Below are 26,966 nucleotides of genomic sequence, written 5' to 3' on the forward strand. Positions count from 1 at the left end.
AGTCAAAAGGAACCTATAAGGCTAGGGTTTCCTATGCATTTAGCATATCATGTAAATATATAGGTAATAGTCAAGTTTTAACACCATTTCCCATACATATTCCACCCCATTCCCTTCCTAGAGCCAGGTTTCGATCCTAGGATCGATATACCACCATCTCCACACCATCACCATACCATCGCTCAGTCGGCAGGCCAACTCCCTCTCGGCACTGTCTCAAGGCCCATAGCCCCAGGCTACGACCGAACACTCACTCCCAGGGGGAGAAGAGAAGGACTCATCTCTCTATCTAGTTTAAGCGAAACCTAGAAAAGGTCCATAGCCGATAAGTCGGCACATGTATCGATCGATCAACCATACACTCTGTAGAGGTTTTACATAACCACAAGATCCGCCTTCCTCGCTGACCATCGTTAACTAGGCTGATTCTAGCCGCTTGCTAGCCTAGGATAATGCCACTCTACCATTCAGCCCTAGTACACCCCAAGTCTAGTCTGGGGTGGCTGAAACTATGAGTCAGGAGCTAGGCCCACAAGGTCTCCATGAAGTCTCAGAAGGGTGTGGGGGAAATCCTCCGCACCCCGTACCTCCTTACACTGTCCGCTATCAACCTAGCAGTAGTGGTAATATCCTACCAAGTAGTCTAGCCGTCCCGCACCATATAGGGCGAGTGGTATGTAAGGCTTCCTAGTGAATCTGAGTACTAGTAAGTCCCTAGGGTTGACCAAGCCAAAATGTCTTCATCAGGGTTCCATTTACTGTGCCACCACAGCACCTCCATCCCGGGCTCCTCCCATCACAAGTTCACACCCAAGACCACCTCATACACCATTTACCCACCACAGGTATCCATTTCCCGGGGTGCCTAGGTAGCATCCCATGGCAAGACTTGCCCCAAGCTCGTCGTATACTCCAACTTGGTCAACACAACCCTCACCCTCCACGCACCCAAGTCACACACGCAGTACTCTCCCCATGGTCCAGATAACACCAGTTTCCACCACGCATCAATGTAGTACAGGCGTAGTAGAAGTAATAAGTAAGATAGCAGCAAGCGTGTGTCTAGCCTAATAGCAGGGTGAGCAGGGGTAAGGTTGTGTCAAGGTAAAGGCCATCCAGAAAGCATACTACCATGCAAGTCCTATTGTAGTAGTAAAGTAAAGCAATAGCAGTTTTGTATTAGCCATGCGTAATAGGTGCTACGAAATTGGGTGGGATGTGGCACCTTCAGTGTAGTCGTCTCCATACTCCTCATGGTACTCACGATCCTCATCGGTCCGGTGCTCCTCCGAGTCTACAAACGATCACATTATAGTCGTGTTAGCGACGTCTATAGAGTAGCACAAAGAAGCAATGAAAATTCAAATAAGCCAAATGCACTCAAATATGGGTTCATTGCGTAGAGCTTGATTTGAGATGAATTTTGGTCCTGGTTTCATATTTTTCTGAGGTCGTATGATTTAGTTATGAATTTTCGAAGTTTAAATCATTTCTAAAAATGGAAAAAGGCTGAATTAATCCTGGGCTGACACGTGTCACGCAGTGACTGGTCCATGTGGCATGCTAACGTCATCATCTCGGTTCTGAGTTAACAGGTGGGGTCCAGCTGACGTCAGCATGACATCAACGTCGTCATTCCCGACCGGTGGGGCCAGAGGCTATTGGGGCACTGACAGGTGGATCCGGTCAAAGTCAACGTCAATCAACGGTGGGTCAACGGTCAATGGTCAATGGTCATCGGTCAGGGTCTCTGACATGTGGGCCCCGTGTGACGTTAGCATGACGTCAGTGCCTGACGTGTGGGTTTAGAGTGCCTGGGTCACTAACATGTGGTGCCAGGTCAACGGTCAATACGGTCGGGTCTCAAACGGGCTTCGGGTTGGGCCGGTCTAGGCTGGGCCGAGCCGAACATGTGGCAAACTATGGTGTTGCCACTTCGTGGTTGTGGGCCACCACTGGGCTGTCGTCCACGGCTAGCGGTCCATAGTGGACCAAGAGGCGTTGGTCCATAGACCGCAGACAAGACTATGGTGGACGAAGTCCACCCTCCTTCTCCCAGGCGCGGTCCTTGTGCATTGGGTGCACACACGGGTGGCCGGCGAGGGGGGTGTTCCCCTGTTTCTCCCATGGTGGTGCTGCTGTCGGCGGTGAGCTCGCTGTGAGCCTCCGTGGCGGTGCTGGTGTCCAATTATGGAGGGGAAAAGCCTCCCTAGGCCACGACGATCATGATTCTAGGGCCTAAGTGGTGGCTGGGGCCTTCTAGGGCATTGGCCACGATGGCTGGCAGCTCAGTAGTGCTCGCTGGTGGTGAGGTCGCGCACGCAGGCTCTCTAGTAGCTAAGCTGGGTAGATGAGGGCTCCTACGGTTTCGTGGGTGCATGGCGAAGGCGTCTAGGGCTCAAGGCGAGGCTTCGGACCCCCAGGTGGCTGGTAGGGATGTCCCAGTGGCCACGGCGACGTAGTGACGACGGTGAGGCACGTGGGTGATCCACGTGGCTCCAGCGGGGTGGTCACGGCGTGCGCGTGAGTTACCCATGGCTTCAGCGAATGGGACGGGCGAGTCAAGGAGGCGCTAGGTGCTCCTAGTAGTACTGGCCACGGTGGTCGGTGCTCTTACCAATGGTCGAGTGCTCGGACCAGTGGTCTGGTGCTTGGCATGGTGGTCTAGTGCTCGACACGGTGGTCTGGTGCTCCGGTGGTGGCTGCGTCATGGCGGCGATGTCATGAGCATAGCATGCGTGCTTGGCTATGGTGTCCAGGGAACTTGGAGAGGTCTACAACGTCCAAGGGCTTGGGGATGGTCACAGTCAACATAGGTGTGATATGCTGGTGTGCCTAGAGGCCGAGGATGGCCTTGGCCTATGCGCTCACGGTATGGAGCGCCATGGCCAGGAGTAGCAAGGTCCGACAGTGAGTAGGGGAAAAATCGGGGGGCTCGCCGTGGGTGCTGTGGAAGAAAGGATGGTGGTGCAGTGATGAGTTGCGGCCATGTAGCTCCAGAAGCAGTGCCGTGCAGTGCTGACCTGCGACCGTGATGACGACAACGGCGTCGCCCTCGGCTCCAGCAACTTCGGCAGTGCGTGGGGCTCCGATCCTCCTCTCACGATCCCTTCACGGCCCTCTTCTCTTGGTGTGGTGCGGCTGCTGGGCCACCAAGCAGCAGCAGAGGCTGAGGGAGAGGCTAAGGCATCGGGCATGAGCGGTGTGCGGGCTGGCTTTATAGCCGAGTGCCATGCCTCCCATGGCAGAGGGCATCGTGTGGTGGAGGAGTGTGCATCGCATCAGACGGTGATGCGGGGTTGCGTGGGCGCGGCGCAAGGGGGTAGGGTCATGCCCTAGGCGTGACCCCCTAGCCCGCCCCAGCCACTACTGTCGAGCGCCGGTCGCGTAGGCGGTTGAGGCATGGGTGAGGAAGATGACACTATAGATGGGGGTGGCTAACATGCGGGGTCTAGCGGGCAGTGGCTGCGAGCGAGGCAGACGGGTGCACGGGCGATGCGCTGGGCTGGCTCGTGGGCCACGTACGTGCGCACACCGGTGCAAGGTGGGCACGGTTGGGCTGGCTAGGCCGCTAAGCCGAGCAGCCTGGGCTGCGAGGCCTTCTTCCTCATTTCCTTTTTCTGTTTTCTTTTTCTTCTTCCTTGATTTGAATTCAAATTTGGTTTGGGTATTTTGAATTCAAAATGGGTGCACCAAATTCATTGGAGTTGTTAAGCATATCATAACTCAAATGGAAATCCAAATCACGTTTTGAATTAACAAAGCATGCAATACTTTATTTGTTAGAATTTAAATAAACACAATTAACTAATGACATGCCATGCTTATGTGTTAACTTGGGTTGGGGTTAGACCTAATGCATCTCTTAGGTTGGGTTTTCTATACATGACACTCATCATCACATGGGTGTTCTAAGAAAAAATTTTGTGGTTGGTATTTTTTAGTGTGTGGATTTTTGGGTTGTTACACTTTACATTGCGGCTACTAATCGAGTGGTCTCCACGACCATGGTGGTCAAGCGAGACGAGCCCAGCCACGTCTACAAGGTACAGGGACCAATTTATTTCATTAGTGAGGTACTCAATGAGTCCAAGACCAGGTACCCACAGATTTAGAAGTTGATCTATGCCATACTGATAACATCCCGAAAGTTGAAACACTACTTCGACGGATATCATGTGGTGGTCATGACCGAGTACCCTCTGCGAGACATCATTAGCAACAAGGATGCGAACGGGCGCATCGTTAAATGGGCAATGGATCTATGCCCCTTCTCCTTAGAATTTGCAAGCCGTACTACAATCAAGTCTCAGGCACTCGTCGATTTTATCGTCGAGTGGACAGACTTAAGCATGCCTGCCTCTCCGAGATCCGACGAATATTGGACGATGTACTTTGACGGCTCTCTCAACATTGATGGTGCAGGAGCAGGAGTCCTTTTCGTGTCACCATCCAAGGAGTAACTCTGATACGTCCTCAGGATTTATTTCCTAGGATCTAATAATGCCGCCGAGTACGAAGCATGCCTACATGGTTTGCGCATTGCGGTTGAGCTTGGCATTAAACATCTCTACATCTACGGAGACTATGCTCTGGTCATCAACCAACTCAACAAGGACTGGGACACGACCAGCAAAAAGATGGATGCATACTACAAATCGATCAGAAAGCTGGAAGGCAGATTCTATGGCATCGAGTACATACACGTGGTTCGGGACAAGAACCAAGCAGTGGATGCATTGTCAAAGTTAGGATCATCCCGAGCCAAAATCCCACATGGCGTATTCATCCAAGACCTACTCATGCCTTCCATCGAAGAGGAAGATTCCACGGCAGACAAGCCTCCAGACCAGTAATTGGTGGCTACGGTTCCGACGTCAAGCACCGCCGAGCCACCTTCGACCACTCATGAGCCCGACTAGAGAATACCTTTCATCAAGTACCTAATAGATGGCAGCGGTTACACTGATCGGACAGAAAATGAGCGCCCGATGCGTCACAGTAAGCAGTACCTGCTCGTCGATGGCAAGCTATGGTGCAAGAACGCAAAGGAGGAAATCTTGATGAAGTGTATAACCCAGGAGGATGGCGAACATCTCCTGGACCAAATCCACTCTGGCTCCTGTGGCAACCACGCGGCCTCAAGAACGTAGGTCGGTAAGGCTTTCCGAGTAGGGTTCTATTGGCCGTCAGCAGTAGCCGACGCAGAGAAGCTAGTCCGCCACTATAAGGGTTGTCAGTTCTTCACCAAGAGAATCCATGTACCAGCATATGAGATCCAGACAATACCAGCCTCTTGGCCCTTTGCATGCTGGGGACTGGATATGATCAGGCCCTTCAAACCGGCTCTAGGGAAATTTATATGCGTCTTTGTGCTGATCAACAAATTTTCTAAGTGGATAGAATACATACCTTTGGTATAGGCATCCTCAGAAAAGGCTGTCACGTTCCTTGACCAGGTCATCCACCATTTCGGCATACCCAATAGCATCATCACTGATTTGGGTACTCAGTTCACCGGGAATGCTTTTTGGGACTTCTGTGATGAAAGGAGCATAGTAGTAAAATACGTCTCGGTGGCGCACCCTAGAGCTAATGGACAAGTTGAGCAGGCAAATGGCATGATCTTGGATGCATTGAAGAAGAGGATGTATAGAGAAAATGACAAAGCTCTAGGAAGATGGCTCAAAGAGTTACCAGCCATGGTCTGGGGCCTCAGAACTCAGCCCAGTCATAACACCGGCGTCTCGCCATACTTTATGGTTTACGGCGCTGAGGCAGTCCTCCCTATAGATATAGCTTTCAGATCAACATGGGTAGAGAACTTTGACGAAGGCAAGGTCAATGAAATACGGGAGCTAGAAGTGAATAGCGCAGAAGAGAAGCAGCTCGATTCTTGTGTGCGTATGGCCAAATACCTTGCTGTTTTGCACAGGTACTACAACAAGAACGTTAAAGAGTGGTTCTTTGTGGTCGGGGACCTGGTCCTGAAGTGGAAGACAAACTAGGCTGGTGTCCATAAACTCGCAACCCCTTGGGAGGGGCCCTTCATGATCAAGGAAGTCACACGACCAACGTCTTACAGGTTAGCTCACCTGGATGGTACGGATGTACCAAACTCATGGCATATCGACAAGCTTAGACATTTCTATGCTTAACTACTGAGATATGTACTCCTCATGTACTTTCGATTTACTTCAATAAAGCTATTATGATTTCTCCGACCACTCTAATGTGTCACTTCGAATTTTATGGTTATTCTAACTTAGCTAGTAAAAGCCGACCACCACTCCTTCTACGGTTTTCGGAGTAGGCCCTGTCTTCGGTTCCTCCCAACGCATGCATGGGATCCGCTCTCTACGTTACGGGTGATTGGCAGGTCCTCCTTGGTTTGACTTGTCCGCGTCTACGTGTGCACAGGTCACGCACCTCACACTCCGACCACATGCCAAACTAGGGCCGCACAAACTTTTTGGGATGATGTGTCGAGCAAAATGGTACAACTAAACAGAACGTTAACATATTCTCACTTAGTTACACCAACATGAGTCTCAAGCTTAAATACGTTTTATACAAACCAAATAAGCTTATGATGATATACAGTTACGTTATTACAAGCTTGCCTAAAGAGGCCTATGTTTACAATAACACAACTATGTCCTCCTTCTACAGCTCTAAGCCTATTACATTGGCTGGTCGGGGCGTGTGGCACCTACTGCTCGCTACTTTCGATATCCTACTCGAGTCTCGGGGACTCTTGTGCTGGTCGAGCTGAAGGGGATGGCCCCGTCGATGCTTGGCTGGTCGAGACCGTAGGCTTCATCATTTGGCTTGCAACTGATGGTGTTTCCAGCTGACTTGTCGATGGCATACCCTGTACAGGTGCCGTCCCACCTCCACACAGGTTAATGTCGCCAATTATCTTTAACGACAAGTCCAGCTGGGCCATCTGAAGCTCCTCCGCCTTGTCTAGGTCTACCTCCTTTGGGTATCCAGCCTCCAGGTGCTTGAGATCGATTAGGGGATAGTGGGCACGCACCATACTTAGCACATGGGCACCCATGTACTCACCCGCCTCCTTCACAAACTCTTGGAACCATCCCCATGCTTTTCTGCATCTCTCGACCAGTCCGAGCTGGGGCATCCTTAGCTCTTCCTCTATGAGCATCGGGTCGATAAGGTCAAGGACGGGCAAAATGCTAGTTGCCACTTCCTGGCACTGGTTCTTCCATGTGTCCTGATCCTCGGTGGCCTCTAGGCATCGTGCCTTCCAGCCATCACACTCTTTCATCACGGTTTCTAGATGTTTCTTGGCATTGACTTTTAAAACTACAAATCGTACAAGACATCAAATGTAATGGCACGACAAGATAAGGCGGGCAATAGAATGAGAAAGGTGGTCTGGAATACTTACTTCTCAGTTCCTCCTTCATCTTGGTTGTGCGGTCCTAGAGTTGAGACTGGTTGCACGCCAGTTTCTCGTTGTCCTCCTTCAGGCGACCACACTCGACGGTCACACGGCTATTCTCCTCTTGGAGGCGGGTTACTTCAGCTTCTAAGCCTACACTACAGTTGTTACTACCAACAATGCAACAACACGTGTCATGCACTTGCTATGATAAAATGAAAACTTACTTGTTTTTTCCTGCTCTTTGTTATTGAGCGGGCCGACTAGGTTCTAGTTCTGTGCCTCTTGCTCTGTCCTCTCCTGGTCGGTGGCTTCAAGTTGGCGGCGCAAGCATTCCACCTCAGCCACCAGTTCTCTATTGTTCGCCGTGATTCCCTCAATCTGGTCGAAGCACCTCTTTTGGTACTTTGCGGTCTTCATCAAGTCCTGCATATAAACAAGCTAAGTTAGACAGTTCGACTACATAGCAGGGTCAAGTGGTCAAGCCAAACATACCTGAACTCCTATCACCAGACGTTTTGCCGCTCGTTCAACTTTTAGGGTCTCTTCGACCTCCAGGATTTCCTCATGCATAACCCACTCGTCGTTCCACCAGCGCGACACATATACATGTTGTCACTTGTCTTAGGGACGGCCCAGGACCTCTTCTACTTCATCCTCTTTGGCCTCTTGTTTAGGGGGCGACGCTGGTCTGGAGTCTGTAGTCTCTGCGACCACTATGGCTTTCCCACGAGTCGTAGCATCGGCAAGCGTGCTCTGTGCCACCTCCGGCTGCTGCTCCTCGGCTTAGTCTGGTTCCCTTGGCGCCAAGGTATCCACCTCAGCAGGGTTAGTGCTCGGAGCACTTGTACTTGGCTTAGCTCTCCTCTCGACTAGCTGCTCGGGGACTGTCGTCTGGGCGCTCGTCTGCTGAGGTTCCGGTGGAATTTCTTCTACAGGTTCCTCCACAGCCGGCTGCTGAGCAGTTCTTTCTGCTAGTACTGGCGAAGCCATACCACACCCGGCTAGCTGGTTAGGATTTTCAGTGGACACCGACCTAATATACCAAAGAAAAGTTCAGAAGACAATAGTATTCAATACAAATTACATCAAGGTTACAGATACTTACAACTTGGAAGCACGGAATGACGTGGCAAAGGAGCATCTTTTCGACCACACCTGCTCCACGTGCTCGGCAGGTTCCACCGGGTCTTTTTCCACGACCAGTACTGGCGCCGGGGTTTGGTGCTCGACCCTTTCTCCGCTTGTCCTCTGTGTTACAGTGGTCGGTGATGTGATCCCTGCTGGCACAGAGGAGCCACCCTGCTCCGTCGACTCCATTTGTCTTGTCCTCTTTCGGGGGACGAGTCGGAAGATGTCCGCATCCTCTGTTTCATCATCTAAAAGAGGGAAGATGGCCTGACGACGTTTGTTGGCCACCGGCCGCTTGCCAGCAGCCCTGGCCATTGCCTCCTCCCCAACCTCGAGTGCCGCCCAGTGGATGTCTTTGGTCCTGGCACTGGTCTGGGCGGTTGGGCCGGCAACTTGCGGCCAATCCACACCAGGGGGTGGAGACACGAACACTGCTACCCAGTTATGACCATTACTCTGGGAAACATATAGGTGACAACATAGTCAAATTTTGTTACAACATAACTCTACAGGTACAAGGAAGTATCATTTACCTTTGGGGGAGGCCGGGCCAGCTTGAAGGCGTGCTCGATGTCGCTTAACCTGACATAGTTGGGATCAGCTAAGTTGAATAGCTCCCCAATCTTGGCCTTGACTTCGATCTTGTCAAGCGCCTCTTTCCCGGTCCTTGTTGGATCTGCGCCCCCCTGGTATTCGTACCCAGGATGTACCCTCTTCTGGCAGGGCTGGATCCTTTGGCTGATGAAGTTCTCGACCACACTTGGACCATCCAGCTTTCCCCATGGGATCATCTCGAGCAGTTCTGCAATCTACTCCAAGTGTTCAGGCTTCTCCGACCAGCTGTTCTTCTTCTCCAAAATCAACCCCATGTTGCACAGGGTGATCGTGTTTGGCTCTTCGTGGATGTAGAACCACTTCTTGTACCATTCATCCAGTGAGGTGTTCCAGGGGCAGTGCAAGTACTAGGCCTTCATACCATCACACAGATTGAGGTATACGCCTCCGGCTATCTTCGAGCCGCCGCTCCCTTTCTTCCACAGATAGAACAGATGGCGAAAGAGGTCGAAATGGGGCTGGAAGCCACCATAGGCCTCGCAAAGATGGATGAAGGTGGAGACAAGAAGAATCGAGTTGGGATGCAGATTGCAAATCCCAATCTCGTAATACAAGCAGAGACCCTGAAGGAAAGGGTGCACTGGAACCCCAAAACCCCGCTTGAAGAAATCCTCAAAAACCACAATCTCACCTAGTTGTGGATCGAGGAAGCTTTCTCCTTCCGGCACACGCCATCCCGTGAGTGCCTTGTTGTGGAGCACTCCCATGGTGACGAGGTCTTCAATGGTCTGCTCATTGCTCCTTGACTTCCACCACTCCTTCGCCATGACTCCGCCTTTCTTCTAGGCATCTCTCTTCGCCATTAATCTACCCTTGCTAAAGGGGTGGATGCGGTGGAGGGGGGGATTGGTGATGATTTTCAGAGGAATAGGGTTCGACAAGAGGAAGATGAAGGTTGCGGCGGCGAATGATAATGGGGATCGATAAAAAGTAACTTCCCAGTTCTATATTATAAATAACCAAGAGCTCCATCGTTTTGTCCGCTCAAGATTCTTGGGAGACATGCGCACGCGCCGCAGACGGTTGTTTTCACAACCTCGAGATCTACGCTAATAAACGCGCCCCTTCGTTATCAGTGTACACGCCTCTTCGTTGATAGTGTGAGAGGGCCCACACTGACACACCTTCATACAGGTGCCAAGCGACTGTTTGCCAGAAAGAGTAAGAAGACAGAGTGACGTGCTATACCCGTCTGCTTTTTTGACCAGACGTGTCAGATTGGACTTGACAGAGTAAGGAGATAAATAAATACACCAAATAATAATACAAGCGGCGTTCATTTTTTTGCTGCATGTTTTGTGCTCAAGGAAGGACCAGACCACTGCCGTAATCTAGGACTGTCCAGACCACTGACGTGATCGGGGACTGCCCAGACCACTGACGTGCTCGGGGACTGCCTAGACCACTGCCGTGCTCGGGGACTGCTCCGACCACTACCGTGCTCGGGGACTGCTACGACTACTAATGTGCTCGGGTACTGTCCCGACCACTGCTCGGAGATCGCTTTCCTCGGCTACATGTGATTTGTACTCACATACAGTTGAGAGACATTTATTTAGACCTTGCTACAAGGCTCATACTTCGTCTTCCAGCAAGCTCGGGGACTACATCGGTACGATGCACCTGCCGGTGCATCTCTTATCGCCTGCACGACTATTGGATTCTTAACTTCAATAGCAATTCTTTTTTAGACCCTGGCACCATGTGCCTACGTCACCTACTACCAGGCTCAGGGACTAAGTGGGCACACTTCACCTTGCGGTGAATGTGTTTATTCAATCGACCCTTATGGTTTGACTGGTTGTAAGGATTACTATCGTGCTCGGGGACTGTACCGACCACTGCTCGAATATTGTTCTTCTCGGCTACATGTGATTTGTACTCACATACAGTTGAGAGACATTTATTTAAACCTTGCTACAAGGCTCATACTTCGCCTTCCAGCAAGCCCGGGGACTACATCGATACGATGCACCTACCGATGCATCTCGTATTGCCTGTACGACAATTGGGCTCTCAACTTAACTGGGAATTCTTTTTAGACCCTGGCACCACGTGCCTACGTCACCTACTGCTAGGCTCAGGGACTAAGTGGGCACACTTCACCTTGCGTTGAATGTGTTTGCTTTTCGACCACTACACCTCTGATGATCAAGGATGCTACGCTTCAAGATTCACTTACATTTCTTTTCAGAAATACAAGTGGGCACACTTCACAGGATGGAAATCTTTTTCTTTTTTCTTAAAAGCACCATACATTCTTCGGACAACCTACTTCTCCGGCGACAACGGTGGTCAGAGATGTCAAGGACTCAAGCCTTACTTGTCGGAGAAGGTTAAAATGGCGTGTCGCAGCATAATACATGGTGCTCGGGGACTAGCTGTGGGGGTATTAACCCCTATACCCTTATAGATAGGCTTGGACCGGCCCAGATCAGTGGGTCCGGTCCACCAAAAGATGACGCACGGCCCAGCCAACCTAATTGGAGTCCCGCGCAAGGAGTCAAGGCGGATTTGGCGATCAAGCAAGATCTTGGTCGGTTAGAATAGGAATCCTTATTCGGCCACATATGGCAATTGTAACTGGCTAGGATTAGTTTCTAGATCTATAACCCTACCCTCTAGACTATATAAGGCGGGTAGGGGACCCCTCTAAAAACATCTCTCATTAACATATAGCAATACAAATCGGACACAGGACGTAGGTATTACGCCTTCTTGGTGGCCGAACCTGGATAAAACCTCGTGTCTGTCTTGCGTCACCATCTTGTTTATAGCTTGCGTATCTGTCTGCCGATAATCTACTACCTTGGGTATACCCCTAGGTAGACTGCCGATCATATTTCATCAACAGTGGATATTCCTAGTAGTGCTTGAAATGAAAGATTTGGAAGAAACTGATGTTATTCTTAACATAAAGCTACTTATAGAAGGAAATTGTGGGGCAACACTTGTGCAGTCCCCATTATATAGAAAAGGTGATGAGTTGCTTTGGATATAGTGATTGCAAACTTGCTGCAACCCCTTATGACCCAAGTGGGCTATTAATGGAAAATCAAGGAATAGCACGGGAACAATTGAGATACTCTTAAATCATCAACTCTCTTGTTTATTTAGCAAGTGCAACGAGATCTGACATCTCGGTTGTGAGCAAACTCAACTAATTTTTTTTTAAAATTTAGGAGAGGATCATTAGCATGCCCCTGAGAGGGCATTACACTATCTAAAAGGGATTATGAGCTATGGTATTCACTATACCAGCTACCTGAGGGTACTTGAGGGTTATTGTGATGCAAATTAGATATCTGATAATGATGAGATTTATGCCATGAGTGGATATGTGTTCTCACTTAGAGGTGGCGTTGTTTCATAGAACTCTAGCAAGTAGACCATCTTAATAAGGTCAATAATGGAAGCAGAACTCACAACATTAGATATCGCCACTGTTGAGATTGAATGGCTTCATGAACTCCTTATAGATTTATCGGTAGTTGAAAAACCTATATCGACTATTTCTATGAACTTCGATAATCAGAAGCTAACGGTTGTAAGGGTAACATGAAGTCAACAATACATGTAAAGAGGCGGTCAAAAAGTATCAAGAAACTCACATATTCATATCTAAAAATCTAGTGGATCAATTCATTAAGGGTTCATCACGTAATGTGATAGATGGTGCATCGATGGAGATGGGCTTGAGACCCACGTGAAGTCATTACATAGTGGTAACCTGTTCTATGTGATTAGAGATCATGTGAAGTAGGATGATACAACAAGCTAGTGGATTGACTGTGATGGAGAGACCCTTTATAATAAGGTCCATATCATTTGAGATGCACGTTTCTCCTAATATGATCCGAGTGACTTGTTTAAGCGGAGATGTCCTACAAAACATCTTAGAAGGAACACACCTATATGAGTTCGACTACTAGTTACAGTCTATGAGATATGGGTAATCTCTAAGTATGACTTACATGCTTTAACCAGAGGGGATGCTTATAGTAGCTTAATGCCAGAAAAGAACTTCGATAAAACTCACTTGAACAAAACTATCAATTCAAGGCATAGTCTATTGTCCAGCTGTAAATGAATATAACCTATATTCTATGTGGATGTTCAACCTAACAGTTTCCATCGAAACCCTAGTATATCAAATAAGTGTGGATTTGAGACTATTTAACATACGTCTTAGAATTTGGTGGTGATTGAATTTAATACTGGGCTTGGCCTATTTTAATTCAAGTAAATCAAATAGACCCTAAGGCCCGTATTAAATATCATGTGCATTATAGTTTTAATCTCATATAGTATTTTGATTGGTTGTTGACTCAACTTATATGGGTGGACTGAATGTGCCTATATTAAGAAGTTGAGAGAGGATGAGAATGTCGCAGAAGGGACCAACAAGAAAATATATATTATTTAGGGACGTTAGGGTGGCCATTATAAAAATTCATTAGCAAAATATACATACATGTATCTATAGTATCCTATGTAAAATTGAAAAAATGAGGGGGTAGGCATGGCCCACCATGGCCCCAATGAAGCTCCGCCTATGGTGGCGTGGCCTACCCGACTTGATGTGGTCCGAGGCATGGGTTGGTTTTGCCACTCAAGCTGTTTGATGATAGGAGTTTTAGAAGTTTACGATGGGAGCTACAGGAGGCTAGCTCGGGCACCTCCGTGAGCTGCCAAAAACTTCCTAAATAGGGACTATACAGACAAGTGTTTGTCTAATACATTTATTTTTGGAAGAAAGATATCAATCAAACCGTAAACCAAAAGCTTCATCGGTCCAATATCTGATACGGCACTAGTGACTGTGCTCCCCAATCTTCGACGACTCTGATTCCAAACATTTGCATTCGATTTGGGGACTCAACTAAAGGGGCCCGGCCCATGGTCTTCGTCTAAAGAAAATTGCTTACTATATTTGATTTGGGGACTCAACTAAAGCGGCCCGGCCCATTGTCATGGTCTAAAGAAAATGCTTAACTTCAGATAAAAAGGCAATTTATTCCACCTCGACCTCAAAAATAAAATCAAAATACTAGTAGCACTTTATTATTTGAATATTTTTATTCTACTAGAGACTCCGTCTCCGAGGGGTAAAAGAAAAGAAAAGAGAAAAAATCGGGGGAGTTCTCGTCTTCCTCTCCTTCACATCTCCTGTCCTGTGTCCACCCTCGACTGCTTGCGCGTGATCTGAGCCCCCGCCGCCTACATCCGCTCATCCCCGCGCCCGCCTCAACCGCGCCGCCACCGACCACCTCTAATCCCGCCTCCCCCGCCGCGCGGTTCCGAGGCTCGTTTCCGTTGGGATCGTTCGTCCGCCCCGACCGCGTGGGCGCTTCTTCTTCGGGATCTCGCTGGGCCGAGCGGCTCAGGGCTAGGGATTCGGGCCCATGGCGTGGCGGCGCGTCCTCACCCAGGTGAGACTCCTGCCTGATCTTTTCTTCGTTGCCGCGCTTTATTGTTGTACGGAGATACGGCGGTGGCCTCAAATCTTCGATCTTGGGTGTCTGTGCGGGATTGGGGGCTGCGTTGTTGGGGCTCTGCGGATACGAACAACGTCTGCGTATATCTTGTTGGTATACATGGCTATCTTGGGAGCTGCCTGTGGGGACGTCTCTGCTGGCTACTAATTTTGGCCAAACAATGATCCAGTTTGCGTTTTGTAACCGTTACTACTTTCCGCTAGTAATAGAAAGAATAACTTCTTTTAGTTTAGCTTGTATCTGTATGAGAATTTACAGGAAACTCTAGATTTAAGTCCAGATGTCATCTAGTGTGTTGTTCTGTGTCCTGGGACACTATTTGTTAGGACAGAACAGTAATAATAACTAAAAATTGATCCATTTGAATGATGGATATTGAGATCTACTGTAACAATTGTTGCTCGCAATCAGCTCTGCTATATTGTCAACTTGTCGTTCTGTGTCTAGTGAAGCTAATTCTTAGGACGGAACAATAAGAACTAAAAACTGATTGCAAGTCCATTTAAATAATGAATATAGAGATGTTCTATAACAATTGTTGATCACAATTGAATAATCTGCACTGCTATATTGTCATTTTGTGTCTCGTGAAGCTAATTCTTAGGAAGAGCAGAACTAAAAATTCATGGCAAGTCCTTTTGAATAAAATGAACATTGAGATGTTCTGTAACAATTCTGTAATCAAATAATCTGCTCTGCAATATTATTGTGTTCTATCCATGTTGATGTATGTATACATATGAATGTTAGTTGCTTTAGCTGATCCAGTTTTGTATGTGTGTGTGTGTGTTGTTCTGTTGCAGATTGCTAGGCATCGACCAACAAAAGCAATCTATAATGAACTAGTTGCTTCCTCCCCTTTGGGCGCTCTTCGAAGTGACATCACTGCAGGTACACTGAGGTGAATGAATTAGTGCAGAAATCAATGGGCATCTGTTTCCAATTACTCTATTAATATGTTGCTGCCTAACTGTGGGACATTTGCATCTTACCAAAGCTACCATGCTCAATGTAGGAGTTTCCATATCATTTGCTGTCCAAAATTTCACACCTTATATCTCTCTCTATCCTTTATTTTCCTTTACTCACTAAAGTTGTTTGTGATGGCGATCATGCATCTGTTATACAGTATACGACTTTCTTCAATGCAGTGTCACTATTCAGTACCAGTCTTCTAATACTAAAATGTGTTCCCACTTTTTGTTTGACATCTATATTGTCTTGTTGCTCACCGCAGGTGCCAGAATTAGAAATTTACAAGAGAGGAACCAGTCAAGTTACATTGGTAGCCTTGCACGCCGGGTGCGAGACCTAGAATCACCAAGTGAAACTTCTCTGCTTAAAGAGATCTACAGAAGTGACCCAGAGCGTGTCATACAAATATTTGAAAGCCAACCTTCATTACATTCTAATCCTGCAGCACTTTCAGAGTATGTAAAAGCTCTTGTAAGGGTTGATAGGCTGGACGAGAGTGCCTTGCTTAAAACACTGCAGAGAGGTACCAAAGTCGTAAGACATTTCCTTTATTTCATGGCTAAGTTTTTGCATTCTGCTACATTCTGTGTGCAATGCAGCTACTGTTTATTTTTCTAGCTGTAGCATCACTTGAAAAACACATGTATAGTGGCTGCGTTCATATATTATGGATACATCCAATGCCCTGCTAGTAGGTTTTGATGCCTATGTCTTGTATACAAATTATTTTCTGTCCCTATGAATAAATCACAGCAGTTAACAAATGCATACATATTCGTCTTCCATGGCATTAGATGCTCTGTCAAAGAAAACTTTATGCTCTACTGTAGTGACTAGTAAATATGGCTGTGCTTTGCTACGGGTGAAGGGCCTTGAAAACTTAGCACATCCTGGTTGTGCATGACGCCATTCTCATGACGTGTTGCAACGGCAGCGTTTGCCAGTAGCACCCGTTTTTGAGAAGGAGATGTGGTAGCAGATATCCTTTTTGGAGCCAGGAAGGGGACCTGTGGCAGCGCGGCTGATTAGAAAGGAGAGGGTGCAGGGAAACAAACCTGTGATTGGTTTCTGTGGGTTTGCTCTGTCTTTTTAATTATTTTTATTAGGAACGCACGGAATTGTTTTACATGGCCTGATACCATGGAGCCCAAAAAACACCTCTGCACCTTTATTCCATCTTCCTGGCTCTAACTTAGGGCTTGCGTAGCATGCATGCTACTGCCTGTTTCCACCCACGCGCCAAAACAACAAGCCTGCTGCAGCTGTCTACTAATCCTAGTGGCCGTGAAAAACATCACCCATGCTTATGGCCCGGAGGCACTGGCAGCCTCACCAGGCACATCCGGCTGCCAGCTTTGCTGCTGCTGCTGCCTGGCACATGCAGTTCATGACTGTCACAGCTGCTGGCTCACATGCCTGCCTGCTCATTGACTCAGTGAGCACCAGCTCTGCTGTCTGCGTGCAGGACAGTGCCGTGGGGCCTGGCCTGCTGCAGCACCAGCCGAATGTGAGGAGGGGTGAGATGGACTTGCGTGGTGTGTGAATTGGTTGATGGTGGGCTCAGCATTCAGTGATGAGAGGAGATTGAAAACTAATAACCTAATAAATAGGTAGCTCATCCTTCATGAATTCATCCACTGTCCGTGCTTGCTTTGTACGTAGCACCGAATAAAAACAATCAGAGTTAATTTGAGGTGTAAGCGAGTCTGCCAAAGAACACGCATCGCATCGAGAGTCTTCTCTCTTCCCAACGTGTGGATTAGAATTGTAGATGAAGCTAGGCGTCATGTATGACTCCAGCTTGCAGACCGCATCGTCCATGTTGAACTCCAACTGCTTTTGGTGCCTGAGACAACAGAAACACTCAGATTTGGTGCATGTGTTGGACGGATGACTGAAACACTAATCTCTTTAGTAATTGGAGAGAGATCTCTAGTTTTGTACGTGTTATCAAATTCTTGGACATTGAATTTTACTAAAATGAGAATTGTGAGAGTAATGGTAATCTTAAACCACTTATTGCTGCTTTATACTATATATGCAGGCAAACACATTAGATTTTTAGAGTACTAATTCAAGGAAATCTGCTCTCTCTATAATACTTTATTTTTGTGCTCTTGGCTAAACTTATCCTAATCTTCTGTGTATATGAATCTGTAGTTCAAATTCCTATAGTGAAGCCTGGGTAGCATTCCTTAAGTTGATAATGCCTTATCCTTTGTTTCACATGACTTAAAAACTCTACTTATGAATTTTCTGTACAGGTGTTGCTTCCTCGACAAGGGGGGAAGAAAGCTTAAGTAGCATTCCAGCATTAATCGATGCTGGTCAAGTGACAAAAGTTGGAGCTCTTGGCACTGCAAATGCACCTATTCACATGGTCACAGCAGAAACAGGTCAATTTAAGGATCAGCTTTGGCGTACCTTCCGAAGCATTGCACTAACTTTCCTTCTTATTTCGGGCATCGGTGCTCTCATCGAGGATAGAGGAATCAGCAAAGGTTTGATTTTGTGGAAGATCTGTATTAAATTCTGAATTGAACGTCAGCCCATTAACCATTTATGAATTGAATGTAGGCCTTGGTCTGAATGAAGAGGTTCAACCAAGCATGGAATCTAGTACAAAATTCAGTGATGTAAAGGGTGTTGATGAAGCAAAATCTGAACTTGAAGAAATAGTTCATTATCTTCGAGATCCCAAGGTAAAACCTTTTTGATAGACAATAGCCTAACAGGCTTAGATTCCTTGAATTGAGTTTACAGAAGAGATTACATATAAAAAGAGAGGAGGAGGGTGACCCAAAGGGCCAGCCGAGTCCCAAGAGGCCAGGCGAACCCCAAGGGGCCAGCTGGGCATTAACTCAGCACAGCTAGCTAGGAGATTAAAGCTAGAAGATTACACAAGTAACTAGGTGATTAAAAGTAAATAGCAATTAATTCTAACACCACCCCGCAGTCAGATCGTCGGTGGAGCGAACGTTTAGATTGGAGCGAAAATCCATGAAGACAGAGGAAGGGAGCCCCTTGGTGAAGACATCGGCGAATTGCGACGTGGTGGGCACATGAAGAACCCGGACTGCACCCATGGCGACACGTTCACGGACGAAGTGAAGGTCGATTTCCACGTGCTTGGTGCGCTGATGTTGAACGGGGTTGGTGGAGAGGTAGCAGGCGCTGACATTGTCGCAGTAGATGAGGCATGCGGAGTCCAGGGGATGGTGAAGTTCCTGGAGCAGTTGCCGCAACCAAGTGGCTTCAGCGACGCCGTTGGCAACAGCCCGGTACTCTGCCTCGGCGCTGGACTGGGAGACAGTGGGTTGCCGCTTGGAGGACCTGGAGACCAGGCTGCCTCCGAGGAAGACGGCGTAGCCGGAGGTGGAGCGGCGGGTGTCCGGGCAGCCGGCCCAATCAGCGTCGGTGTAGACACGGAGCTGTGTTGGGGCTGTTCGAGGAATGACTAGACCATGGCTGAGGGTGCCCTGAAGATAGCGAAGGATCTGCTTGGCAGCAACAAGGTGAGTTTCCCGCGGAGCATGCATATGAAGGCACACTTGTTGGACGGCATAGGCAATGTCGGGCCTGGTGAAGGTGAGGTACTGGAGGGCACCCACAAGGCTGCGATAAGCAGTGGGATCAGCAACAGACGGGCCGGCATCAGCTGGTACCTTTGCACAAGTGTCAACTGGAGTGGAGCAAGGCTTGCAGTCACTCATGCCATGGCGAGCAAGTATGTCCAGAGTGTACTGACGCTGTGAAAGGAGAACAGAATCCCTGTGGCGCTGAACTGCAACGCTAAGGAAGTGATGTAGGGGTCCAAGATCTTTCATGGCGAACTCCTTTTTCAGAGCAGCAATTAAACTTGAGCAACGGGCCGGCACGGCCCGGCCCGGCATGGGCCCGTGCTAGGCATGGCCCGATAGGGCACAGGCCCGTATGGCCCGTCGTGCCGCCGTGCCGTGCCTCCACAGGACATCGTGCCTCGCTGACGGCCCAGGCACGGCACGTGGGCCGATTTTCGGGCCGTGCCAGCCCAAAGAGCACGGGGCCCTTTTAGCAGGTCGGGCGGCCCGCGGCCCGGTAAGAGAGAGAGGGGGGAGTGTTGTGGCGTGGAGCTGTGGAGGCGGAGGTGGCCGGCGCCTATGTCTGCATGGGGGCATGGAGGTGGCAGCGAACAACAAGCTCCATGGAGGAGGCGTGGAGGAGGTCGACCCGGTGCTCGGTTGCTCGCCCCTAGATCCGGTCGCTGTTGCGCTTGACGCCGCCGCTGCTCGAGGGAGCCGCTAGGCGTCGGAGGTGGGGTCGAAGCCGCGAAGGGCGGGCGTCGCGCGACGGTGCGGACGCGATGTCCCGCAGAAGAAGAGCGGTGAGTGAGGGTCGAGGGGGTGCGTCGTAGGGAGGCCGCGACTCCGCGCGCGAATGCGGCGCGTCAGGAGGGGAAGTGGTGAGTGCGGGCGTGGCGTGGGGGTGCCGGCTGCCGGGAGGGGGATTGGGAAAAGGATTGGAAGCTAGGGTTATAGCCTCTTGGGCTCTTAGCAGGCCAAGGTGGGCACCGGGCCGGCCACTAAAATGCGGGCCGTGCCGTGCCGTCCGGCGGGCTGAGGTGACGGCCCAAGCACGGCCTGTTACGGGCTTCGGGCCAGCCCGGGCACGGGTGAGGACCGGGCCGTGTCGTGCTTGGGCCGGGCCAAAAAATCGTGCTCCGTATCGGGCCTTCGGCCCGCGGGCTGCATGCTCAACTTTAGCAGCAATGACACGGTGAAGGAGTTGTTGAGATGAAGCCGTAAGGACAATGTCATCCACATATAAGAGCAAGTAGACTGTCTCGGTGCCACGGCTGAATATGAAGAGAGATGTGTCTGACTTGGCTTCAGTGAACCCCAGAGAGATCAGAAAAGGAGGCAAAGCGGCTGTACCAGGCCCGCGGGGCTTGCTTCAAGCCGTAGAGGGATTTGTTGAGTCTACAGACATGATCTAGAAGTGTAGGATCAACGAACCCAGTAGGCTGAGAGCAGTATACTGTTTCTGAAAGAGTCCCGTGGAGGAAAGCGTTCTTCACGTCAAGTTGATGAATCGGCCAATCCCTGGAGTGTGCCACCGTGATGACTGTCCGAACAGTGACTGGCTTGACAACCGGGCTGAAAGTTTCATCATAATCAACACCGGGGCGTTGAGTGAATCCCCGAAGTACCCAACGAGCCTTGTATCTCTCCAATGAGCCATCGGCATGGAACTTGTGTTTGAAAATCCATTTTCCAGTAACAATATTGGCGTTGGTGGGGCGGGGGACGAGGTCCCAGGTGTGGTTGTCCTGAAGAGCCGCATATTCATCTTCCATGGCCTGGCGCCAATGAGGATCAGCAAGGGCATCTCGACAGGACCGCGGTAGGGGAGACAAGGCCTCGGTATGCAGGGCGAGGCGAGGCTGCCGGTAGCCTGTTTTTCCACGGGTCGCCATGCCGTGGGAGTTGGCGACCGGCGGAATGGAAACAGCACCAGCAGGAACCGGAGGATCGCTCTTGACATAGCGAGGTGGAGAGGGGACCATGCTGGAACGTCGAGGAGGCGCTCCTGCCGGGCGCTCGGGTGGCGGGGCAGGAGCAGGAGCACGCCTGCTGTAGACATGAATAATAGGCGGCTTCTGAGGCGCAATCACCGGGGGGGAGCGCGCCGGCTGTAGACGTGGACGACGGGTGGAGCCGGCGCCTGTATAGGGGGCGCCTGTACAGAGGATGCCGGGGACCCCCGGGACAAAGCCGGTGGTGCCGGGGTGGAGGGCGCTGGCAGCACCGGGGCCCTGGACGCCGGCGTGCCTGCGCGTGCCAGAGATGGTACCAGAGGCACCAACTGGAAGGGGGCAGCAGCGCCGGGTGTACCTGCAGGAAGGGGAGACACTGGAATGGTGTCGTCGTCAGTTAGAAAATCAAGTTCCTGCTGAGGAGGGGATGGCCGGCTGAGGGAAAAAGGAAACGTTGTTTCGTCGAAAACAACGTGGCGAGAAATGATGACGCGGTTGGTGTTGAGGTCGAGGCACCGATAGCCCTTGTGATCCGGTGAATAACCAAGGAAAGCACAGAGGGTGGAGCGGGGGGCAAGCTTGTGAGGAGTGGTGGCAGAAAGGTTGGGGTAGCATGTGCACCCGAAGGCACGAAGATCATGATAGGAGGGGAGGGTGCCATGGAGGGCGAAAAAGGGGGTGCTCATGTTTAGAGTTTTGGTGGGAAGGCGATTGATGTGATAGGTGGCAGTGGCTAGAGCATCAGCCCAGTAAGAGGGGGGCATGGAAGCTTGGAAGAGGAGGGTGCGTGTGATGTTATTGACAGTGCGGATCATGCGCTCGGCTTTCCCGTTTTGCTGGGAAGTATAGGGGCACGACATGCGGAGAGTGATGCCATGAGCAAGAAAGAAAGCACGAGAGGCGGAGTTGTCAAACTCGCGACCGTTGTCACATTGGACTGATTTAATGGTGCAGCCGAATTGGGTAGACACATGAGCGAAGAAATTAAAAATCGTGGGGAATGTATCGGACTTAGCGCGAAGGGGAAAAGTCCAGAGGAAATGAGAGCAGTCATCAAGAATAACTAAATAATATTTGAAACCAGAGACACTAACAACAGGAGATGTCCACAGGTCACAATGGATTAAATCAAAATTCTTGGCTGCTCTAGATAGCGAAATAGAAAAAGGGAGACGAATATGACGCCCAAGCTGACAGGCGTGGCAGAGGGAGTCATCTTCAGGCTTGCTGCAGACAATGGAGGAGGACTGCGCAAGGGACTAAAGAGTGGCCTTGCCGGGGTGACCGAGGCGCCTATGCCAGGTAGTTGGTGAAGGAGTGGCGACAAGGGTGTAGGAGCCAGTGGTGGATGAAGGGAGCTGAAGAGTGTAGAGAGGCCCCGTGCTGTTACATCGGAGGAGGGTGTTCCGGGTACGGAGATCCTTCACGGAAACACCAAGAGGGTCAAACTCGATAGAAACACAATTGTCAGTAGTGAATTTTCGAACCGAAAGGAGATTTCTGATAATGTCGGGAGCTACAAGGACATTGTCGAGGCGAAAGGGTCCAGGAAGGACAGAATAGCCGGTGCCAATAACAGGGAGGGTGGTCCCGTTGCCTACGACAATGGAGGAGGGAAAGGAAGAGAATGGTGTAGCGGTGACCATACCAGGGTTGGCGGTGATGTGGGAGGAGGCGCCCGAGTCGATCACCCAATCTGAGGAACTCGGAGGTGGGGTGAGGGAGACGGTGCTGAAGGCGCTAGCGAGACCCTCGGGCGTCCAGGGCGCCCAAGCAGGAGGTGCCTGAGGGGGCTGCGGGTAGTAGGACCCGGAAGCCGGTGGTGGAGCGAAGTATGCCGGTGGCACGCCGGCCACCAGAGCCTGCTGCAGAGGTGCAGGCTGGACTATGCGTGGTGGAGGGCCACGGGCGCCGCCGGCGGTGGACCCTGGCCACATGTGGATAGAGCCGGTCCAGGGGTTGAGCAGCGAGGGCCACTGTGGTGTGGCTGGTGCAGCCCCGCCCTGTGCACTGCTGTGGGAGCCGCCAGAGCTGCGCCCGCCGCGGCGGCATCGGTCGCGGTTGCCACTGGATTGCTGTCCAGCAGCAGCCTGATGACCAGCAGTGGCCTGATGATGGCGTGGAGGCGCAGGCGAGGACGAAGTGGGCGGCCTGATGGAGGGCGCGGCGACGAGAGCCGAAGGAGAGGCAGAGGGCGTCCCCATGTTGAGCTCGGCCAAACGGAGGTCAACACGAACATCGGCGAAGGACGGGAACGGCCTCTGGCGGGTGACGAGCTGGGACATGAACTGAAAACGTTCATTGAGACCCCGTAGAACGTTCAGCACCAGATTTCGGTCCTGGATGGGCTCGCCGGCGAGGGCATCCGCCATGCTCTTCATTTTGCGGCAGTAGTCATCGATGGAGAGGGCACCTTGGCAGAGAGTGCGAAACTCGGCGTCGAGGAGCATGGCGCGGGACTCGCGATTGTTGAGGAACTGCTGTTCAATCCCGAGCCATGCTTGCCGGGCGGTGAGGCCGTCGTGCTCATGGATGATGTCCAGGAGGTTGGCGGAGATGGTGTTGAAAAGCCAAGAGAGGACGACGCAGTCCATGCGTGACCACGCCGGATCGTAGGGGCGGGAGTCGTCGCTGAGGATGTGATCCTTCAAGGCGAAACGGCCGAGGAGGAGGACGTAGCCACGCCACTTGGAGTAGTTGGAGGATTGAACATCAAGAACGATAGGGATGAGGTTTTTGATGTTCTAGACGGCAGCAGCTTGAGTGTGGAGGTGGGCGATGGCCGCTGCTTCAGAGGAGGCGGAGTGGACGTCGTCATCCTCAGGATCGGCGTCGTCGTCCGGATGCTCGGTGCGGAGTGGACGTCGTCATCCTCAGGATCGGCGTCGTTGTCAAGAGCAGCAGCGGCGGCGTGGACACGCTCCTGGGCGGCGGCAGCGGACTTGAGAAGGGCAGCTTCTTCCTCGAGCTGCTGGCTGCGCTCTGTGTTGGTGGAGCGCAGAGAGGAGGCCTCATCCTCCAGGCGCTTGGCAGTAGAGAGGGCTTCGTCGTGGAGCTTGGTCGCGGTAGCCATGGCGGAGGAGCTGGAGGTGGCCATGGGCGCGTGCAGCAGCCTGGGGTGGGTGGAGTGGGAGCGGAAGCAGATCGATCGATGGTTTAGTCTGATACCATGATAGACAATAGCCTAACAGGCTTAGATTCCTTGAATTGAGTTTACAGAAGAGATTACATATAAAAAGAGAGGAGGAGGGTGACCCAAAGGGCCAGCCGAGTCCCAAGAGGCCAGCCGAACCCCAAGGGGCCAGCTGGGCATTAACTCAGCACAGCTAGCTAGGAGATTACACAAGTAACTAGGTGATTAAAAGTAAATAGCAATTAATTCTAACACTTTTAAATCATTAGTCTTGAAAAATGGTATATTTCTTGAAGTCAAACAATGCTACTTGATGAATATTTCCTCCGCCTGCTGTTTTTTTGGGTTGGGGGGGGGGGGGGGGGGGGTGTAAGAATGATCACCATGCCGTGATGTGAAACTAACATGCTTCAATCTCCCTTTTTTTTTATCCATGTATTACTTTTGGACTCATCAACCAATATCTTTGTTTGCACAAAACTTGTGAAAAATCAGTGATTAGACTGTTTGGTGTCGTTTTATCAGCAGTACTCTTCCTGCTATTAGTAACCACATTGTTCTTTATGTTACTGAATAGATTAAGTAAAAGTTGCCATTAATTAGTTTATCATTGACCTACCCTTTCTATTGCTTTTGTGAAGCTGTAGGCTCATATTTTTGCCATGTTGATACTTGATAGTTTTCGAGTTTCCTCCATTTTGTATATATATTTCTGTTATGAGTTATTAAGCTCATCTCGTCTTGACAACACATGAAGGTACCGTTTTTATTATATGTTTTTTCATACGATGCTCACAAACTGTGCTCTTGTTTTCAGCGCTTCACACGTCTTGGTGGAAAACTTCCGAAAGGTGTCTTGCTTGTTGGCCCTCCTGGCACTGGGAAAACCATGCTAGCTAGGGCTATTGCTGGTGAAGCTGGTGTTCCTTTCTTCTCTTGCAGTGGAAGCGAGTTTGAGGAGATGTTTGTGGGAGTTGGAGCTCGGAGAGTGCGAGACCTTTTTGCTGCAGCAAAAAAGCGATCTCCTTGCATAATATTTATTGATGAAATAGATGCAATTGGTGGGAGCCGGAATCCTAAGGATCAACAGTATATGAAGATGACCTTGAACCAGCTGCTTGTCGAGTTGGATGGCTTTAAGCAGAACGAGGGGATAATTGTCATTGCTGCAACCAACTTTCCTGAGTCACTAGATAAAGCCCTAGTCAGACCTGGGCGTTTTGACCGTCATATTGTTGTTCCCAACCCAGATGTTGAAGGTCGACGTCAAATTCTAGAATCCCATATGTCAAAGGTGATCTTGAGAACTCTTGTTACTGTGTTATTCAAATGAAATTGTATTCTCTTACCATCCTATTTGTTTATTGCAGATCTTGAAAAGTGATGATGTGGACTTAATGATCATTGCTAGAGGAACACCGGGATTCTCTGGTGCAGACCTTGCTAACTTGGTAAATGTTGCTGCTCTTAAGGCTGCCATGGATGGTGCAAAAGCTGTCACAATGAATGATCTTGAGTATGCGAAGGACCGAATCATGATGGGTAGTGAGCGGAAGTCAGCAGTTATCTCTGACGAATGCAGGAAGTTGACAGCATACCATGAGGGAGGGCATGCCCTTGTTGCTATCCACACAGAAGGAGCTCACCCTGTCCACAAGGCTACCATTGTACCCAGGGGGATGGCTCTAGGAATGGTGGCCCAACTCCCTGACAAAGACCAGACTAGTGTGTCAAGGAAACAGATGCTAGCAAAATTGGATGTCTGCATGGGAGGCCGTGTGGCAGAAGAGCTTATATTTGGGGATACTGAGGTGACATCCGGTGCGTCCTCAGACTTCCAGCAAGCAACTGCAATGGCAAGAGCAATGGTTACTAAATATGGCATGAGCAAGCAGGTCGGCCTTGTTTCTTATAACTACGAGGACGATGGAAAGAGCCTGAGCTCAGAAACTAGACTTGTGATTGAGCAGGAGGTGAAGAATTTCTTAGAGAATGCATATAATAATGCAAAGACCATTCTTACAAAACACAATAAAGAGCTACATGCTCTAGCCAACGCACTTCTTGAGCATGAGACTCTCACAGGAGCTCAGATAATGAACATATTGGCTCAGGTACATAACAAACAGCAACAGGAGCATACTATCGAAGCACCGCAGAAGACCCCAGCCGCACCAGCTTCCCCCGCATCACCAGCTGCATCAGCTGCTGCAGCAGCAGCTGCAGCAGCCGCGGCAGCACAGCAGGCGGCAGCCAAAGCTAAGGGGGTGGCTGGAATGGGATCTTAGCACATGGACCACCCCACCAGATTGCACTGTGTATATTTCACCAAACAAGCAAAGCTGTTCCAGCAATTGACAGTCGACTAGGGTTATCGGTAGTATGCTAAACTGCTGCAGCAATAGAACATACTGATTGCATGGAAGTTACTGTTCATGTGCCTGCACTGCAAAGCAGAAACAAAAAACATTACGCATTGTAGTAGGCACATTTGGCTGGTGCTTGAATCAGTTTTGTACCCACATCGAAAACAATTTCTGTTGTTTACACCCCAAAAATTGTTAGATTTTGATCTGCCTGCCTTCTGTACCCTAACAGAGCATAATTGTAACACATTCTGCCGAGTCGATTCATCAGCCCCTCTGATGCTCGTTTGTTGTATGTTATGTCTTATCAAACTGATATGAGATC

General features: G+C 50.0%; 1 protein-coding gene across 1 annotated transcript; it reads left to right on the top strand.

Moving 5' to 3' along the window:
* Positions 1–14,275: 14,275 nt before the first annotated feature.
* On the top strand, positions 14,276–26,936 carry LOC136452318 (ATP-dependent zinc metalloprotease FTSH 5, mitochondrial). The gene is made up of 7 exons (XM_066452935.1): positions 14,276–14,586; positions 15,456–15,543; positions 15,890–16,150; positions 17,892–18,128; positions 18,205–18,329; positions 25,093–25,569; positions 25,646–26,936. The coding sequence occupies exons 1-7, from the start codon at positions 14,560–14,562 to the stop codon at positions 26,561–26,563; spliced, it is 2,133 nt and encodes a 710-aa protein (XP_066309032.1). The 5' UTR covers positions 14,276–14,559; the 3' UTR covers positions 26,564–26,936.
* Positions 26,937–26,966: the final 30 nt, after the last annotated feature.

This window comes from Miscanthus floridulus, chromosome 5 (assembly GCF_019320115.1).
Source record: "Miscanthus floridulus cultivar M001 chromosome 5, ASM1932011v1, whole genome shotgun sequence".
NCBI classification, from domain to species: Eukaryota; Viridiplantae; Streptophyta; class Magnoliopsida; order Poales; family Poaceae; genus Miscanthus; species Miscanthus floridulus.

Coding starts and splice junctions, on each gene's coding strand:
- LOC136452318 (XM_066452935.1), top strand. CDS start 14,560: ATGGCGTGGCGGCGCGTCCTCACCCAG. Junction 15,544..15,889: donor TCGAAGTGACATCACTGCAG/GTACACTGAGGT, acceptor TGCTCACCGCAG/GTGCCAGAATTAGAAATTTA. Junction 16,151..17,891: donor GCTTAAAACACTGCAGAGAG/GTACCAAAGTCG, acceptor TTTTCTGTACAG/GTGTTGCTTCCTCGACAAGG.